Source organism: Sciurus vulgaris (genome assembly GCF_902686455.1).
Source record: "Sciurus vulgaris genome assembly, chromosome: 12".
NCBI lineage: Eukaryota > Metazoa > Chordata > Mammalia > Rodentia > Sciuridae > Sciurus > Sciurus vulgaris.
This window is the reverse complement of record NC_136473.1, coordinates 69,238,527-69,258,193: the sequence shown is the minus strand read 5'-3', so window position 1 is coordinate 69,258,193 and position 19,667 is coordinate 69,238,527. Positions and strand designations below refer to the sequence as shown.

Here is a 19,667-nt window from a genome sequence, read left to right as displayed (position 1 = left end):
CAAACTTTTCATTTTGATAGTGTTTTGTGGATTTTTAAATTATTGAATAGTATAAAAATAATAATATTTGGATGACATATAGACAGCTTTTTTTTTTTTTTTCCCCTGGTGTTGGAGATTGAACCCAGTGCCTTGTGCATGCAGTGCAGGCACTCTACCAACTGAGCTAGGGGATACAGTTTTTTTATGAAGTAAGCCTAATTTGGTGAAGCTGGTTTAAGAGTCATTTTGAGCTTACCTCTGAAGGATCTAAGTTGAGAAGACTTAGACAGTTTTTTTTTTTTTTTTTTTTTTGGTTGTTTAAATGATTCAAACTAAAAAGCTTTCTCTCAGCAAAGGAAACTATCAGCAATGCGAAGAAAGAGCCTACAGAGTGGGAGAATATCTTTGCCAATCATACTTCAGATAGAGCACTAATCTCCAGAATCTATAAAGAACTCAAAAAACTCTACTCCAAGAATTCAAATAGTCCAGTCAACAAATGGGCTAAGGAAATGAATAGACACTTCACAGAAGAAGATCTACAAGCAATCAACAAACATATGGAAAAATGTTCAACATCTCTAGTAATAAGAGAAATGCAAATCAAAACCACCCTAAGATTCCATCTCACCCCAATTAGAATGGCGATTATCAAGAATACGAGCAACAACAGGTGTTGGCGAGGATGTGGGGAGAAAGGTACACTCATACACTGCTGGTGGGGCTGCAAATTAGTGCAGCCACTATGGAAAGCAGTGTGGAGATTCCTTAGAAAACTTGGAATGGAACCACCATTTGACCCAGCTATCCCACTCCTTGGCCTATACCCAAAGGACTTAAAATCTGCATACTACAGAAATACAGCCACATCAATGTTCATAGCTGCTCAATTCACAATAGCCAGACTGTGGAACCAACCTAGATGCCCTTCAATTGATGAGTGGATAAAGAAACTGTGGTATATATATACAATGGAATATTACTCAGCCATAAAGAATGATAAAATTATGACATTTGCAGGCAAATGGATGAAATTGGAGAATATCATGCTAAGTGAGATAGGCCGATCTCAAAAAGCCAAAGGACGAATGATATCGCTGATAAGTGGAGGATGACACATAATGGGGGGGAGGGAAGGGTTAGAGTTAGGGTTAGGGAGGGGGGCAAGTATGGAGGAAGGAACTACTGTATAGAGGGTAAAGAGGGGTGGGAGGGGTGGGGGGAAGGGAAAAAATAACAGAATGAATCAAACAACATTGCTCTATGTAAATTTATGATTACACAAATGGTATGCCTTTACGCCATGTACAAACAGAGAAACAACATATATCCCATTTGTATACAATAAAAAAAAAAATAAAAATAAAAAAAAAAGTTACTAATCCCAAAAAAATAAATAAATAAATAAATAAATAAATAAATAAATAAATAAGTATTATATACATATTTTTATTGATAAAAAATTCCAGAAAGTTGTGAGATGATTATGATTACTTACCATGTATAACAACTATCATAGCTTTTGTTATTGCACGGCAGTGCTGAATATTGCTACTTTCCAGAGACTCACAGTATTGCACAAAGTTTAACACAAGTGCATAAAAAAATGATGCCATTGCATTTTCCATTCCTTATGCTTTTGACTAGGATTTTTCTTTGCTTTCACTGACCGTCAGTGTTAATAGCAGTGCACCCATACAAAGTGAGGAAGAGAAATAGTTCAGGGCATACTAAATTTCTTAATGTATAGTTAAATCATCCCATACAATGGTAATAAGAAGATTTAAAATGAAAGCAGTCTTAGTCTATTTTAAGAGTGTAATCTCTTCTTTGAATTGTTTTTCCTCAAATTTTTATTCTAATAAGTTAAAAACCTTAAAGAGGAGTACAGTAAATACCTGCCTATGTTTTTCTCATAGATTCACTAATTTTTTCCAATTAGGTTTTCTTTTGTTTTTAATACTTTTTTTTAGTTGTAGATAGACATAATACCTTTATTTTATTTATTTTTATGTGGTGCTGAGAATCTAACCCAGTGCCTCACACACGATAGGCAAGTGTTCTACCACTTAGCTACAACCCCAGCCCCAGGCTTTATTTTTTTATCCCTTTTTCTTGTTGAGTCTTTGACAGTGTTACTTGTGTTAATGAAGAGTAATTGTGTAAATTGTTCCTCTCTTGCCATTTATATCCTGTTTTAAATCCTAAATCCATGAGGAATTTAAATTTACATTTTTGTATTTGCTGTGAGATTTAAGAAATTTTTTTCTTATAAGTGGGTAGTTAATTAGGTTCCAATCATTTATTAAATAAATTATCCTTTCACTGAATTTGAAAGCTCCCTTTATTTACTTTATGTTTGCACATACACACAGTACTTTAGGTGTTTTGGACCTAATGACATCTTTGTTCCCATACCATTTGAGGTAAAGTATATTTACAGTTAAGTTTTAAAATCTTATAGGACGTGTCCTCTCTACTGAATTTCCTTGAGTGTTTAATGAGAGAGCTTAACCATATTTTTTGTATAAATGTCCTGATTCTGAAGTCACCAGTAAGGAGTTAGAATACTGAAATAGCTGAGCTCATTCTTTCTTATTTTATGTATTTTAAATCTCAAATTCTAATATGCAAAATTACATAGTGAATGCATTTCTTCTTTGTACTTAATTTTAGTTTGAAAATAGAAGTAGAGGTACATATCTGAGTTAAATTCCGTAGTTCTTTTAGTCACTGTTAAGTGTTATCTTGATTCCTTTACCCTTTTTTGTCATGACTTTATAAACAGCTTAGATATATGTTCTCTGTAAAAGATAAGATTGCATATAACTTTTATTATTTATAGTCCTAAATTAATGTTCACAGAATCACATTATTCACCTCATTAAATCAATTCAGTGTTTCTACCACTCATAGGAACGCAACATACAGTATTCACATCCACAATACAGTATGTTGTCTTTCTTCTTGAAGTGCCAGCAATTCCTGTTTTGTGCCCATTCTAACAGTGTCTAATAGCATCTGTATTTCATTCCTCAATGTTTTGTCAATTTCTAGAAAATATTAGATAATTATTTTCATTTGTTTGTCTGAGCATGATTCCCATCTGGTGGCTGAAGAGGGTAATTACAGTCTTTAAAATGCTTAGGAAAATTTGATGAATTCTTTTCAAGATTGCTTTGAAGTTTAAGGAAGGATATTATTTTTCAAATTAAGACTAAATATGTACCTTTATGAATTATAATGGTATTACTTTAGTATACAAATTTAAATGACAAAAAAACAGGTGTTTTTATTTAGGTCCTTCAGTGACCATTGTTTATGAATATCTAAGTTTTATTTATTTATCGTTTTTAGCTAAGGATTCAACCCATGGGCTTTGTGCGTACTAAGTGCTCTAGCATTAAGCTGTGTTCCCAAACTCCTTTTTGATTTTCACAAATATGTCAGGTGGTATGTAAGGGAACTTTTTTCTCCTTCATCTTCTGTTTAGTTTCTTTAAGTAGGACAAAGAGAAGATGGCAGTTGTGTTTGCATTATTTTTTAGTGTTACTTTAAAAATAGGTATTTAATTATTCAAGTCATTATCATGATCACGTAACTAATTTTAGGCTCTAAATATGTGAAGGCTTGCTATATAATCACATAGAATATATGTTGGAAAGACAAATTCAGATAGGACAGGGAAAAATATTAAAAATTGCTAGGTGTTTATCAGGGAGAAATTAAATGTTGAAGAATACATTAGTTTACATCTGGGGGAATCAGTAGTCCTATAAAAGTAGACCATCAAGAACCAGTTTGCAGATGAGGGTTTTCAAAGCCTGCCTCTTGGTTCATTTGATTCTTGGGGTATTAGAATGTGTGTGGTACACTTTCTTGTCTTAGTTTGCTTTATCAGACTGTCATCTGAAGTTGAAAGAACGATATAGCTTCAGTTCATGCCATTTCAGTTAGTAATGGCAGCAAAAAAAAAAAAAAAGCCTGATTAACTCAAAGGGATGATAATAGTTTTAAAGTTTTGATTTTTGTTGACCATTTCTACCCATAGAAAATGATAACAGTTCTTTTTTGTAGGGAAAAAAGAAAAGATAAAACAACTTTTAAAAAAAAATGTTTTCAGAGTGATTTGGAGGGCTTCCTTAAGTTTTTCTTTAGTGAAATATAGAACTCTAATCTCTTTTTAAGTGGTTATATGTCCTAAATATATAGATATTAGATACATTAGGGATAATAGTCTGGTATTTCAGAAACATTTTTTTATTTTACAAGTATAAAGATGGGATTGTGGCTGTGGTTAATTTCTTCTTTTTTGGTACATTGATTGGTCCATTTGTTTGTTTCACTGCTACTGATTGTACCTTATGAGTCTGTTGTTTCTTAACAGAATCAAAGAATCTTCAGGATGGCAACAAGTGTTTACAAGCCCGTATTTAGACTGGACTATTGAACGAGTGGCTCTAAATGCAAAAGTGGTTGGAGGTCCACATGGAGACAAAGACAAAATGGTTGCTGTTGCCTCGGAGAGCAGCATCATCCTGTGGAGTGTTCAGGATGGGGGAAGTGGAAGTGAAATTGGTAGGAGACTTATTCACGTTGCATTTCACTGATGTATGTAATATTTTGAATTAGAGGAGGTATTGACCCTAGATATGAAAACTTATCTATTTTGTTAGCTAGAACTGCTTCACCATTTTTCCAGGGTCCAGTAGTAAAAGGACTACTCAGTGTGATCTGGTAAAGAGGGAGAAAAATTTAATGTTTTAGAAAAGAGGGGAGCATCTTTTTGCTCTAACTGAAACCTGGCTGCATTATGAGAATGTTGTTTTTCCTGAGTTCCACTCCATCGTAGCTGTTTTTTTCCTACCTTGTCATGCCACTGGTCTTGAAGATGAAGTAAATTACTTTTGTACTCATCATTGCTACTTGTAGACCAGAAATTCTAAATTTTTATGTTCTCAGGAAAAAAAAAAAAGCTCTTAGAAAGTTGTTTAGGACCACAAAAGGTCTTTATATAGAATATCATTTATCAGTATTTAATATATTGGAAATTAAAACTAAAAATTTATAAATATTAAAATAGCAGTAGTATATCCCAGTGTGATAATATATGTAACATTTTTAATGAAAAATAACTTTTCCAAAAACAAAATTTTGTGAGGAGAATGGCTTTGGTTTGTGTGTTTATTTTGGTATATTGGGGATGGAATTCATGTATATTCTACCACTGAACTACATTCCCTATCCCCTTTATTTTGGGAGGATATTGTTTAGCTACCTTGCTTGTCTTTAGACTTGCCTTGGCTTCCTGAGTGCTGGGATTTTAGTTGTGTACCACTGTGTCTAGCTTGGTTTATAACCTTATAAACCTCTGTAATGTCTTTTTAAATTTTGATACATATTTCTGCATTGAATATGTTAACTTTTTTTTGGCACTGGATATGGAATGAAGGGGTGTTTTACCACTGAGTTTATATCCCCAGTCCATTTTTTAAATTATTAATTTTGAGACAGAACTTCACTAAGTTGCTAACTTCTTGCTAAGTTACTTGCTGGCTTCATACCTGCGATCCTCCTGCCTTAGCTTTCTGAGTTGCTGGCATTACAGGAGTATACCACTGCACCTGCCAATACATTGTTTTGATTGAAGTGTATAAAGATAGGCCTTACATACATATAGTTAGAAAAAAACACATTTTTATTATCTTTTCAGACAATTTTGAATATTCTTGGATCCTATTCCAAAATTCTGAAATCATAATCACCTCACTTTCCATATTCTATTAAATTAAAACCCATCAGTCTGTTTTGTACTTTGAATCTTTTAATCATGCCTGATTTTATACATTGTTTCTTGGTCACTTGGAAAATGTTTGATTTATGTAGACCTTCCATATGTTGATACCTGTCACTGTACAGTATCAAAAATATGCAGTCCTTAAGGTCACCAATGATCACATACCTGGACTCTGGGAAGTTGTCACACATTGTATGGTAAAGTTCAGAGAAGTACTAACATTTACGTGATACTTTCTAATTTTTATCATTGCTAACAAATGTCATTTCTTTTCCTTGAAATAATAGGCTTACTTTGTTTATTTTTGAGGAATGTGCTGACTAATACCCATATCTGAATAGCTATAGTTATTAATTATTTCAAATAAAAATTGTATTCAGTGAAAAAAAGCAGGCAGTGTCACTCTCAGTTCCATAATCATGAAGAAGTTTTTCCTTGATGCAGATATAGTTCTTAGTTCTACAGAATGTTGAAAAGTCATATATTTAAAATTGAGATTTAATCAATACAAGTTTTCACTGCTTTAGAAAGGACATTCATGAGTTAAACTGGACTTTTTTTCTTTCCATGAAAGTTTGTGGCAGAGATTTTAATGACCGCTAGTACAGTTCAGTGCCACTGCCTTGATTTGTACTAGGGTGCCTGTTGTTTTTACCCAGCATTACTTTGCATCATCAGTGAAAACATCAACTAGGTTTTTAAAGACAAAATATTAAATTTTAAACAGATGCTTTAGAATAAACCATGAGATTCATAAGTTTTCAACACTTTGAATATTTCAGCACCACTTGTATTTTGTGTTCATATAAAAGATCTTTAATGATTAGTTGACACTGATACCAGGTGAATACAAACAAAACATAAGGTCTATATGCATCTGTTTGTAAGACACAGATAAAATTCTGCAGATGAGATATTGCCTCTTCCAGGATTTATTTTGAGGTATTTGGTATAATTGAAAAGTGGCAGTGCTGTGATTTCTTAGACTGACTTTTCATCTTGAGCTTTGTCATGGAACATTGGCATTTGTTCAAGATTTTACTACTCTCCCAGTAATAGGTGGGTGACGTTTCTCCAGCCAGGGTCATGCCATAACTTACACTGTAAGATATTTCACTGACTTTTCCAATTCTAATTTGAAAGTCTATAGCAAATAATTTACTGGGCTTTAATTTTTATAATAATTTAATAATTTTAAAGTTTTTGATGTGTTCACTTAAAATGCTTAGTTTCTTTCCCTAAACTCTAAATGTGTGGCCTCAGTGAACCTGTAACTTACACAAGCTATTTAGGTGTTCTGTTGCATAAGATACAATAAGGCTAAGTATTACTATCTGTAAAGTTGAGAGAAAGATAGTTTTTATATTTAAAACTTTTATATATAATTTTGCTCAGTTTTTGTTTTATTTGTACCAGGGATTGACCACAGGGGTGCTTAACCACTGAGCCATATCCTCAGCCTTTTTTATTTTCATTTTTTATTTTGAGACAGTATCTCACTAAATTGCTGAGGCTGACTTGGAACTTGCAGTCTTCCTGCCTCAGCCTCCCAAGCTACTGAGATTACAGGAGTGTGACACCACGCCCAGCTTGCCCAGTTTTTTAGAATCCTTCCTTCTCTGAATCAAAGAATTCTGATATGTCATGTTATTTCTTTGTTAAGTCTTTAGATTAAAATTGTGCAGCTATGGGTCAAGCAGGTGAATATGCTGATTTTCCTATTTTAAGCAATAATATAAGAATATATATTAAAACTAGGTTTTAAAAGACAAAATATTAAATTTTAAATAGTTTTAGGTAAAATTTAAAAATTTAGAAAAGTTTCAGAACATTTTTATACTAATATTAAAGATCACAATATCATATACCTCATGAATCACTGAATAATGAGGATTTATTCTGAGAAATGTATCATTAGGGATTCTGTCATTGTGTGAACATCATAGAATGTATTTAGACAAATAAAGATGACTAGGTTGTGACTAGGTGTTAGTTTTCTTTTGGGGGCATTCCTGGAAATTTAGCCCAAAGGTGCTTTATCACTGAGCCACATCTCCACAGCCCTTTTTATTTTTGTTTTGAGACAGAGTCTTGCTAAGTTGCTTAGGACTTCACTAAATTGCTGAGTCTGGCCTTGAACTTGAGATTCTCATGTTGCAACCTCCTAAATTGATAGGACTATAGGTGTACACTGCCATGCCTGGCTATATAGTCTTAAGGGACCACAGTCACATATGTGGTCTCTTGTTGACCAAAACAGTATTATGGAGCTACGACTGTGCTTATTTCTTGCGTTTCTTTGTGGGTGCAAGGAAACTTGGATTTCAAAATAACAATGCATTAGATGATAATGAGGTTGCAGAGATTGACAGGTAAAACTAAAGATAGATAGTAAAAGCACAGGAGAAGTATTTAGAACAAAGTTATATTCTAAATGTGCTTGCATAGATAATTCTAAAAAAAATAAAAATACATGTATAGATTCTGCTAGCTATTGTAATGGTGACCTTGTCACATGTCCTGTGGCCTCTGGGAAATTCCATACATTCTTAGAAAATAAGAGTAAGACAAGACAAATAAATTATTTAATATTACCATGAAAAAAAGTCTTTACTTCTCAGATTTCTGGAAAGGGTTTCAGGGAACAGTGTTTCTCAGACCACATTTTGAAAATCACTGTTCTAGACCATTCTCTTTTAACTTTCTTTCCCGGTTTCCTGGTTTTGAGTTTCATACTCTCTGTAGCTACACTTAGTGTAGTCTCTACCTGCCCTTTGCTTCACTGTTCTTCCCTCCTTTGAAGTTATTAGCTCTTTGGGGATATAGCTCAGTTGGCAGAGTGCTTGGGTTCAATCCCCAGTACCACACACACACACACACACACACACACAAAAGACTGAAGTTATTAGCTCTGGTTCTCCATTGTAAAAATCCTTTAACTCCAGTGGGATCTCTTCACTCATCACTTCCCTTTTAATTAGTCTGGAATCTGTCATTATAATTACTGTCTAGCATAGAGACTCAGATTTCTTGCCTCTCTCTTTTTACTTTACTTAACCCAAAAAACCCAACCCTGGCCAGATGTACCTTTCCATCTCCATGGCTAAATATAACTGGGAAAAAGAAAGGGGCATGTGGGACACACAAAGCAGTAGTGTCAAGTGGGCCTTTAAAACTACCCAGCAATCTTGTATTATTCTTGTCAATTCTCTGAACTCTCATAGATAACAATTTTATACTGTTCACTTTCTTCCTTTGTCAACAGCTTCTCTTTTCATACTGAGAAAATCAAAAAAGATTTTGCTTATAAGTTCTTAGTATTATATCTGCTCATCTATGTGTATTTGTGCTTACAGTCTCCATTGTGCCATTTGTTACTGTGATTAAATTGTCTCTGCTCTTATCTAAGACCAGCTTCTCCCACTGCACACTAGCTTCTAACTCCTCTCATCTACTCAAGGACATTGTTCTAATAGTTATCCCCACTGTCTCTTCTATCACATAAAAACTTCCAACTTGGTTGAATCATTTTCATCAGCATACAGTCATGCTATAATTCTGATTTTAATGGTAGTTTTAATTACATTTTCCTGATAACCAATGATACTTTTCATGTACTTATGACCATTTGTGTTTTCTGAGAAATGTCTTATGAAATATTGACCTCCTTTTTTGTGAAGTTGTTATCCTACTATTGATTTCCAAGCATTATTTATATATTCTAGATTAGTGGTTCTCAACTAGCGATAATGGTGTCCACAAGAGGACATTTTGAAATATCTGGAGACATTTTTGGTTGACAAAACTGAAGGAGTTCTGTATTCTTCCCCATTTATCTTCCTTCTTCCAGCCTCCTCCTTTGGAAACTGATGTTAGAACATTTCATATTGGCCTACAGGTCAGTGAAGCTCCCAGACCCACCACTAGTTTCTTCTTTCTCCATTCTCAGTCTAGATACACTGTATTTATTTGCTTTTAGTGTCTTTTGCCCCTTTTCTGCAGTAATCAATTTGTAATTAATCCCTTCTAGTGAGTATACATTTGAAAGAGTAGACTTTTTAGTTGTAGAATTACTCCTTAAATTCCATTTTATAGTTTGTTTTTCTGCTAAGATTCATCTTTTTTGCTCATTATGTTTGATCTTTGTTAAATCTAACACTCACATAGTGACTTGATTAAAGCTTTTGTCTGCTAATTCCAATATCCAAGTCATCTTGTGTTTTTGTTTTGGGTCTCGTTTTCTTGACTCTTCACATGTTTAGGATATTTTAAATATGTGTTGGACATGTGCCTGATTATTATGTAGGGGTTATGGATTATGCTGCCTCTAAGAGACGTGGGTTTTGTTCTGGCAAGCAGTTACATTGTGGTAGGATCGTCTTGATCCTATTAGACTTTGTTTATTTGCTTGTTTTTGTTTTTGTTTTTTGGTGCTTTGGGGTAGGTAGATTCTTTAATCTTTATTCTTAATTTTTAAAAAAGTTACCTTTCTGCAGTCCTAACTGAGTGAGGTGTTCAGCAAAGGTTAACCACTTTCATTGAGCTGTAACTACTTCATACAACCACATATGACCTCTGAGATCTCCTGTAGTTCTCAGTCCTTTCTGTAGCAGCCCTTTTCTTTTGTTGTTGGCATTCTCACCCTGACCTGCTGCAGTTTGGCCATAATAGGGAGCCAGGACCTTAGGGAAACCCCTATGCAACCTGGCACAGTTTCCTGTGCTTTTCTTGTGTGTTTCCCATCTCTCAAGTACCTGTTGTCCAGTAACTAAAAACAGTGGCTAATGTATGTTGTCCAGTTTTGATTGTGTGCTTCCAAGTGGGGAATGATTGGGTACACCTCAGAAAATAAATTTTAATATTAAACTTTTGAAATTATAATGCCCTTGTAATTATACAGAAAGGAGACCAGTTGTAATTTTATTTTTTTACTTTTTCAAATTGTAATTTCTAACATAGCAATAGTGAGGAGATTTTATTTCAACTTTATTTTCAAAGGATATTGTGATAGGTAACAATGTTGTGAGATAGTATAATAGTAATTTGTTCATGCCTTACAAAAGAAACCATTTGTTGTTGCAAATGTTCTTCAGAACTTGACAATACCACTCAAAAAACAAACAAACAAACAAATAAAAAACAGAACTGGTGGATCCACGATAGCGCTCTCCCAGAGGCTGAACTCCCTTCATTATAACAGCACTTCTGGATTGCTGCTGTAAGCAATGTTTTACTGAGCAGGCCCCTTAAGACAAGAACTTGTCATTATGCTTCTGTCTCTTACCTATGGAAGTGGTCAGGATTGTTGAGCCTGAGTAGGAGTGACACTTTAAATTTCATGAGACCATTAAGAATATCTTCCTTGATTTCCCAGAACCTCATCTGTCTCTAAAGTAATCAGTGTTAGTTGGTGGGTTTTTTTTTTTTTTTTTTTCCTTTTACATAGATCATAGGACTGAATATAGTTAGCTTCACTTGTTTAGGAGCATTTTCAAGGTGAAATGGTATTGAGACATTTAGCTTGGACTCTGTTTTGTAAGTGAAGTAAGAACGAATCAGAAAGGTGGCTCACAAAGGTACTTTCAGAGCCAGGATTCTAACCCAGATTCTCCTGACACTAGTGTAGTGCTTTACTAAACACAGACACTGTATAGGGCCATAAATGCCATTCCAAAGTGAGCTTAGAATTCTTTGCTTAGGCATTCTCTTCTCTTTTGACATTAATGTAGAATATTTGCTCCTTACTGCCTCCCTCACCTATACTCCTTCTTCCCTTCCCTCATATTTCTTGGACTTACATCCATTCCCAGTCACCTCATTTGTTGAACTTCTATAAACACTTTTACAAACCAAACTCATGGCTTCTTTTCTAAGATGTATTCTCAAACCCTTTACCTACCCTCTTTTAGTCTTCTGGATTTTACTGCACCCTCTGTATCTGTCTATTATTTTTGAATTGTAATTGGTTATTTGCAGTTTTCTCTCCACTACACTGTAAGTTCCTAATAATATCTAGTCTTGTATTTTTTTAATCTCAAGGCCTAATATAATGTCCTTAAAACTAATTAAATTGAGATTGAAATGCTGGGAAATAGGGTTTAAAGTAAGTGTTGAGTGTGAAAGGCCTGAATGTTTGAGTATAGTGTGACTTATGAGAGGTTTTTTTTTTTTCTTTTTATTATTTCCAGATTTTTGGATAAATTCTGGATATTGAGATTGCCAGGATTTTGTTCAGATCAGTGGTTCCCAAATATCAGATCCATGAGCAAGCTGTATTTAAATTTCCTGTAGATATAAAAATGCTGTGGGGTTTCTGATTTATTGGGTCCAGCATGGATCTCAAGATCCTTTTTATTTTGTTCACTTTAACTGTGCCAGAATATTTTGATGATCAGCTAGAAACTAGAACCACAGATTTACATAACAAGATTTTGTATCAGTGTGAGATGCCTTGGAGCATACTTTGCTTTAGGAGTTCTGTAAACTTTTTAAGAGCTTATCAGGTTTGTGTTTCTGATCTCTGATTCTAGCACATAATTTATATAAAGGAGAATAGGTTTAAATTAGTCACATTTAAGATGTTTAAATCTAGGTTTTGGCTAATTGTCAACATGGTCACTGGTTAACCTCTTTTATTTATTCTGTCATTTAAGGAGTGTTCAGCCTTGGTGTTCCTGTAGATGCCCTCTTCTTTATTGGTAACCAGTTGGTGGCCACGAGTCACACAGGGAAAGTAGGAGTGTGGAATGCTGTCACTCAGCACTGGCAGGTTAGTTTTAATTGAAGCTCATTACAGAAATGAAAATATTTCTGAGTCATGCATCTGGTTTTTCCTTTTAGAATAAATACTGTTTTTTATTATACGTAATATTGAACATATTTAGATGTTTCTAGATACCAATTTAACTCTTTTTTAAGGAATATGTTAATTTGTAAAATGAATAGTTTTTAACTGCAGCTTGGCATTTCTTCTTTTCCTTGAAATCTTCTTACATTTTGTGCTGTAGACATGGTAGTCCAGACAAACATCATTTTTTGTGTGGAAGCACAGATCTACATGAAAGCACATGATCTGCCAGGCATGGTAATGCATGCCTATAATCCCAGAGATTCATGACTGGGAGGCAGAAGAATGGCAAGTTTGAGGCCGGCCTCAGCAATTTAGTGACACCCTGTCTCAAAACAAAAAATAAAAATGACTAGGGATGTAGCTCAGTGGTAGAACACCTCCAGGTTCAGTCCCCAGTACCAAAAAAAGAAAGAAAGAAAATATATGACCTGTTCAGAGAAAATAGTAGGCTAAATATTCTGAAGTATTTAGAGGAGTTAGGAGATAAGACTAAAAAATGGTTTCTACATAACTCTGAAGAAAAGAGAAAAACTTAAGGACTCTCCAGAGGAATCCATGTTTTAGAAAGACAACACTTGTAGCTAAAATGAAAGATGAACTGGAAACCAGGGGGAATCTACCCCAGGAATACTGCAAAAGATTCAGAGCCCCAGCTAATGACAGTGGTCACAGAGATGCACAGATGAGTCTGTTTGAAAAACATTTCATAGACCAAATGATATCCAAAATGACAGCACCAAAATATGGTTCATGTGGGAAAAGAAAGGTGTATTTCTAGTTTGTTTTTTTCAGTTTTGACAATTGAGTAGCTAGTAATATTTTAAATTGATAGAGAACATAGGAAGAGAAACATGCTGGTGAGTAATGTGAGAAATTTAAAAAAGGGATTAAATATGTTTGCTTTGCAATTCTTATGGGCGTCTAAGTGCAGGTGTTCAGAGGATATCGGGGAATATTCCTTTGGAATTTATAAAGAAGAAAGGGCTAGAAATAAATATGTCAAATCCATAGTACCTCCTTGATAATTTAAAAGATAAGAATTGGTAACATTTTCCACTGAGAAAGGTATATAAAAGGGCAGAAAAGTCAAAATTAAAACTCTAGAGGAACATTAGTATTTAAAGGGACAGAAGACCAAGGCCCAAAGGGGAACACATGGAACAGTTGAGAAAGGAAATTCATTTGGGCAGTAGGATATCATTTGAAAATATGTGCTAATTAGGTTTTGGTGAGAAAGAGCCAGATTGCAAAAACTGAAGAACTAAAAGATTAGAGACAGAAAATTCAGAATTATCTTTTAAGAAGTTTTGTGATAAAGAAAAACAGAAAACAAAAATGACAATAATTAAGGCTAGATTGAAAAAAAGAAGCAGCAACAGCTCAGTGCTGTATTTTATTTTTTTCTCTTGGCTTGGAGAAGCTTACACATGCTTATAGCCAGAGAGGGAAGTTGCAGAGAAAGCTTCTGAACATTGAAAGAATGGAGATGATTTCTGGTTCCACAAAAGTCAGGAATGTGTGGAATGTAGCCAGAGAGATTGTCCCAGTAGAGAGTAGAGACCCATCTGTGACAGTTTATGAGAAAAGAGTAAAAAGAAACACATTAGAAATGTGTTTATCAAGGAGAACATAGATAATAAATTGTATGTCTGCAGTGGACTTGGGTGATAAGACTTTCTCCATTAGTGTTCAGAACTGAGAACAGAAGCAAGAGAAAAAAACAACAGTATTTACTTGATTCAGGATTGGAGTTTGTCTTAGTTGGCTTTTGCATTTCTGTGAGCAAAATACCTGATGAGCAACAGAGGAGGGAAAATTAATTTGGGCCATGGTTTTAGAGGTCTCAGTCCATTGATGGCTGAGTCCATGGCTCTGGGCCTAAGATGAGGCAGAACATAATGGTGAAAGGGCATTGCAACACAGAAGTAGAGACAACATGGAAGCTCACCAGGTACAAAATAGAAATTCCAAAGGCACACCCCCAGTGATCTGTCTCCTTCAGCCACACTCTGCCTGCCTATATTTGCCACCCAGTTAATCCATTGAAGTGGATTAATCAACTAATTAAGTTATAACTCTTATTTCACCTCTGAAGATTTTTGTCTTGTCTCACATGCAAAGTTTTGGGGAACACCTCATATCTAAATCATAACAGTTGTAATAATATGAATTCCACACACCAGGGAATGACAAAATGTGAAAATGTCAAGGTAACTAAAATTGTAAGATCAAAAAGTGGTAACAAGGAAGTGCTTGGTAGGCAGAAAAGGATGCAGGGATGTAAAGAACTAAAGGAAAGATAAGCAGATCGATAACTTTCTTAAAGAAATGAGAATGGTTGGAGAGATAGGCTATTGTCAATGAGATAATTTACAGTTTTAGAGTTGTTGCAGTTCTCAGTGATAGAGCCCATTTAAATAACTTGTTGAACTGAATTAGAGATGGAAGTACAGTCAACCCTCAACATCCATGGGTTTTTCATCTACAAATTCAGCCATCTATGGATTAAAAGTTTAGAAAAAAGAAAAATTGCATCTGCATTAAACATGTACAGAGATTTTCCCTGTCATTTTCCTAAAAGATACAGTTTAACAGCTATTTAATATATAACCTAGAGATGAATTAAAGTATATGGGAGCATATTTGTAAGCTATATGTAAATACTGAGACATTTTATATTTGAGCATCCAAGAATGTTGATATTCTTGGAGTCTTGGAACAGTTCCCTTTGGATACTGATGAATGTCCATAATTGCATTTGGGGTCAAGGAACTATAAGGGGCATAAGTATGGACATTTAAGTGCCAGGATATACAGTACTAGAGAATGGGAGAAAAGTAAACAAATCCAGGCACCAAGATTCTTAGTAAAGGTAATAGGTGGATCTGAAAGGCACATTTTGAACAGGGTTGTGCCATCAAAGTTGAGGGTATGAAGGAACATTCTTGAAAACTTACAACTCTGAGATACTGGAGAGATGGCGAGAGAATGAATGATTTCCAATTAAAGGAATTACAGTCTGGGGAAATTAGGTTTCATTTTCAGTGAAGATATAGAAGTCATGTTTGTGGAAAAAAATATTAGCTAGAACGAACCTTCCATATTGACACAGCATTATAATAGTTGTCAGCATAAAAATAATGAGCCAAGAGACTAATCTAGATGGTAGAGAGAAGTTAATCAGAAGGATTCTTTAGCTGGTGGTATTTCTTTATAGTGGAATGTGAGTTTTACTGATTTATGGAAGTTCTCTCAGGTGGGTTAGTTTGCTAATTACGCCACGTTTGAGTTTTTAGTGGCTTGGGTAAAAAAATTACAGTATCTGCCATGAAAGTGTTAAAGTATATTTTTGGTTCCTGAAGGAGCATGCATCTTTATTGCCTTTTTTGTTTTTTACTAACATTTTGAAGCTACATATTAGGGTTTTAATATCTGAGATCCTGAAAACTGCTCTAGTGTCCTCAAAGTGAATATGTAGCCTTAAACTTTTTGATCCCATGTATAACCTGATGCTTCTTACTTGGTGTATGCATGAATTAAAAACTGTATATGACAAAGGAGATTTGTTACATATTTCAGGAAGACCTTGGGAAAGTTGAGCATTCATGCAGCAAACAAGCCTTATGACCCAGTTAACTGAATTACTTTATAGTGCATTGCAGAGATGGAATGTAATAAAATATCAGCTTCTGATACACAGATCTCAACAGACAATTCTGACCAGAGGCTGACTCCCATGACTGCTGTAACACTAGTTGAATAGGTTCTGATTTGACCTTTAGCAGTAATTCTGCCTGTGAGTAACACAGAGAGTACTCAAAACAAGCCTTGCATTCTTTATTCTAGATGTATAATCCAGATTGATTTGAAGTATATGAGTCAGATAAACCACTTGGTGTGTGTGTGTGTGTGTGTTTGTGTACTTAAGCTTGAAAGCTGTTGTGAAACTTTTGTTTTTATAACAATGTCTTATGAAGATAATTTCAATAGACATTAATGAAACTTTGAGCATCATATCTAATTTAGGTAAGAAAAACATTAAAAATTTCATCTTCTTATTCCCTTTTTAATTCCTCCTTCACTCACATGATATACACACAGGAACTCACACAATTAACCTAAAGATTAATAATAAAGTCATTAGTGATGTCAGATCTAAGTCTATGCTAAATTACATAGCAGATTAGTAACTTTTAGATATCATGTACCAAGTCATTTGAGTTTAAGTTTAGACATGTTTTAGAAACATCGATTATGCATATTTTTTCTCATATCAAAACAGTTTGGGAAGTTAATCCTAGAAAACCAGCATAAAGGATTAGAACTCTCCCTGTGTCCATTTTGAGAACTAGAGTTCTTCAGTTAAATTTGTCATTTCACTGATAGACTACCCTTTAAACAAACAGTAGAGACTGAGTTTGAGGAGGAAATATTGGGTCTGAAGAATTGAATTTCTATGGTCTGATGGGTTAGACTGGACAAAAATTGGGAAGGTTCATTTGATTAGCTTCTCTCATAATATGAGGCAACTGCAGCACTGATGTAAGAAGTGTTGTTAAATGTTGTTAATAGGTTTACAAACCCTTGCATGTTCGGAATAGGAATAAGGTGAACATTGGAATTCTGAGCCCACAATTCAGTTGAGGAGAGGATTGACTTTTAGGCATCTATTATTATATACTGACTACTGTCCTAAGTATGTTATATTTACTTAGAATTAACAGTAAGATAATCGAATTAGCTGACACAAGCTTGTTTTTCCCCTTCCTGCATATAAAAATACTGGATGCAAATATTAAAACTATAGTATTTATACTAAATATTAAGTTGTATTTGTTTATGCACACTTGCATACCGTGTATCAAGATAAAAGTTCTAGGGTGTAGGATTTTAGTGAAAACAGGCATCACTTTATGGGAAAGTAGAAATTGAGCATCTTGCAAAAATCTGAGTTGTTTTAAAGGTCAATTCCTGAAAAGAAGACTGAGAAAATGTTATTCAGTATTTTAGAAGATGAAAGTTTTACATGTGTTTGGTTGGATTGGGAAGTAATGGTGCACAGGGAAGACCTTCCATGAGAAAGCAAAACCAAAATATTCAAATTAGGAGTACAAGTATGTGAATTAAAGCACAAAGCTCTGCCTTTGTGGTATGAAAACTCCAATTTGAGAAGCTCACCTAGGACTAGTTATATTCCTAGATGAAAACAAGAAACCGAATGAGACACTTCCACAAGAGAGAACACATAGGACATCCATAGAACTGATTCCTACTGAAATCGAGCTCAGTTTTTATGGGCATAGAAGCAAATGAGGGAAGTTATCAAATGTAACAAAAGTTATATTTGTACCCTCAAAACTGGAAAAAAAATTTGAACTGTTAAGAGAATTGCTGTCGATTTTCTAAGTTTTTAAAGTGAAGAAGAAACAGACTATAATAAAGGAAATGGAAGAAAATGGAATCCTAAAAATTAAAAGGCTATCAAAAATTTAATAAAAACAAACAAAAATGTAGTAAGTTAAATAGAGCAGTAAAAGATTACAGTGAATTGAAAGATACATCTGAGAAAATTATTCACAATGGATCAAGAGAACGATGGAAAATAGAAAAAGAAAAAATGATAAATTTTTATCTCAATGGAAGAGTGGCAATTTTGGAAAAGATAACTACTACCAGTTTTGGAGGAAAAAAAAAAAAGGTATGAATCTATTGATTAAAGAAATGTTCAAAATATTGAGAAGTTAAATGTTTATAAGCATTGTAATGAAAGATCAGAATATGATGAAAGCATCCAGGGTGTAACTCACAGACTCCTTATGATTAGATCTTCCCAGCAGCAGTAGAAGGCAGAAGACTGTGCCATCCTCAAGATGGTAGGAAAAGTAGATTTCAGTCTAGGAATTTAAACACAGCAAAACTTTGATTCAAGTGTGAATGACAAAGATGTTTGCACATAATACCTATGAATTTTATCATGCATAATCCTCAACAAAAGGGCTAAAGAAATACTTTTTGATAAAAATTATTATTTATATTTGAAGGGGAAGAAGTGGAACTCAGTAAGCAATGGTTAGGAAAGAAGTTAGTGTGTTGATAAATTTAGATAAATGATTATTTAAAAAGTAATAAATGAAGGTAAAAACATACTATAAAAATAATGATTTTGTAGGTATAGAGATTGTGGGCAAAAAGGTTCTAGGGGGCCTTGTATTGTTTGGAAAGATAGACCAATTATTTAAAATTTTTAAATCACTTAAATTTATACAGATAAATTAATGGTGATCTCTGTGTTACTTGAGCAGAGAAAAATCCACTCCCACCTTATATCCTTGACTATGACAGAACCCAAAGTACTCTGTGCAATTTTTCTGGTTCCCCACCTGACTTGGCAGAATAAGGAAGAGGAGGCCCCATAATAGCTGCCTCCTTACTTGTGTATTCAGCAGTACCAACTCCTCTGAAATCCTGTTCATCCTCTTCTTTCTCTCTTCTATCTGTACTAAGGTGTAGACATGGGGGAAAAAGCAGGATGTGATTAAGGATTGCAGTAAACGAGGTAGAAATACGCTAATCCTAGAGCCCATTCTTCCAAGAACAAATGATAAAAATGTTTTTCTTGGATGAGCCTTGGCAAGCTCCAGGCTGCTTCCAGTCTTTTCATTGAAATATGGATGTAATGGGAGAGGAATCTCATGGCCCTATCTGCCCCTGTCTTCCACTTTTAGGGTAGGAGTTGAAATTCTTCCTGTAGTGCTGCTGGAGCTAAAAGGATTCCAGCTGTCTGGGGTGAGAAAATTGTTCAGCATCATAAAAGCCTATCATTTAGTCCTGTCATTGAAAGGTTTACAGTGTTCACCTGCTACAGAACATGCTGGCATTGGCTCTTTGAGAATTCTGACCTGGAGTTAGGGTATGGTGACGGGGTACTTTGCAGAGATAATGCTACTGTAACAACTCATAACTGCATGACACTGAGAAGGTACATACATAAAGTAGGTCCTGTATTTGAATGGCTTACAGGAATCATTATTTTCAAGT

At 34.4% G+C, this 19,667-nt stretch overlaps 1 protein-coding gene across 6 annotated transcripts in view; it reads left to right on the top strand.

Moving 5' to 3' along the window:
- KCTD3 (potassium channel tetramerization domain containing 3) overlaps nt 1–19,667 on the top strand; it is a 53,612-nt gene that overhangs the window by 11,703 nt on the left and 22,242 nt on the right. For all 6 annotated transcript variants that reach the window (XM_079107122.1, XM_079107124.1, XM_079107125.1 and 3 more), the window contains 2 exons: nt 4,370–4,560; nt 12,433–12,548. In XM_079107122.1, coding sequence (XP_078963248.1) covers nt 4,370–4,560; nt 12,433–12,548 — 307 coding nt within the window. The remainder of the gene's footprint in view (nt 1–4,369; nt 4,561–12,432; nt 12,549–19,667) is intronic.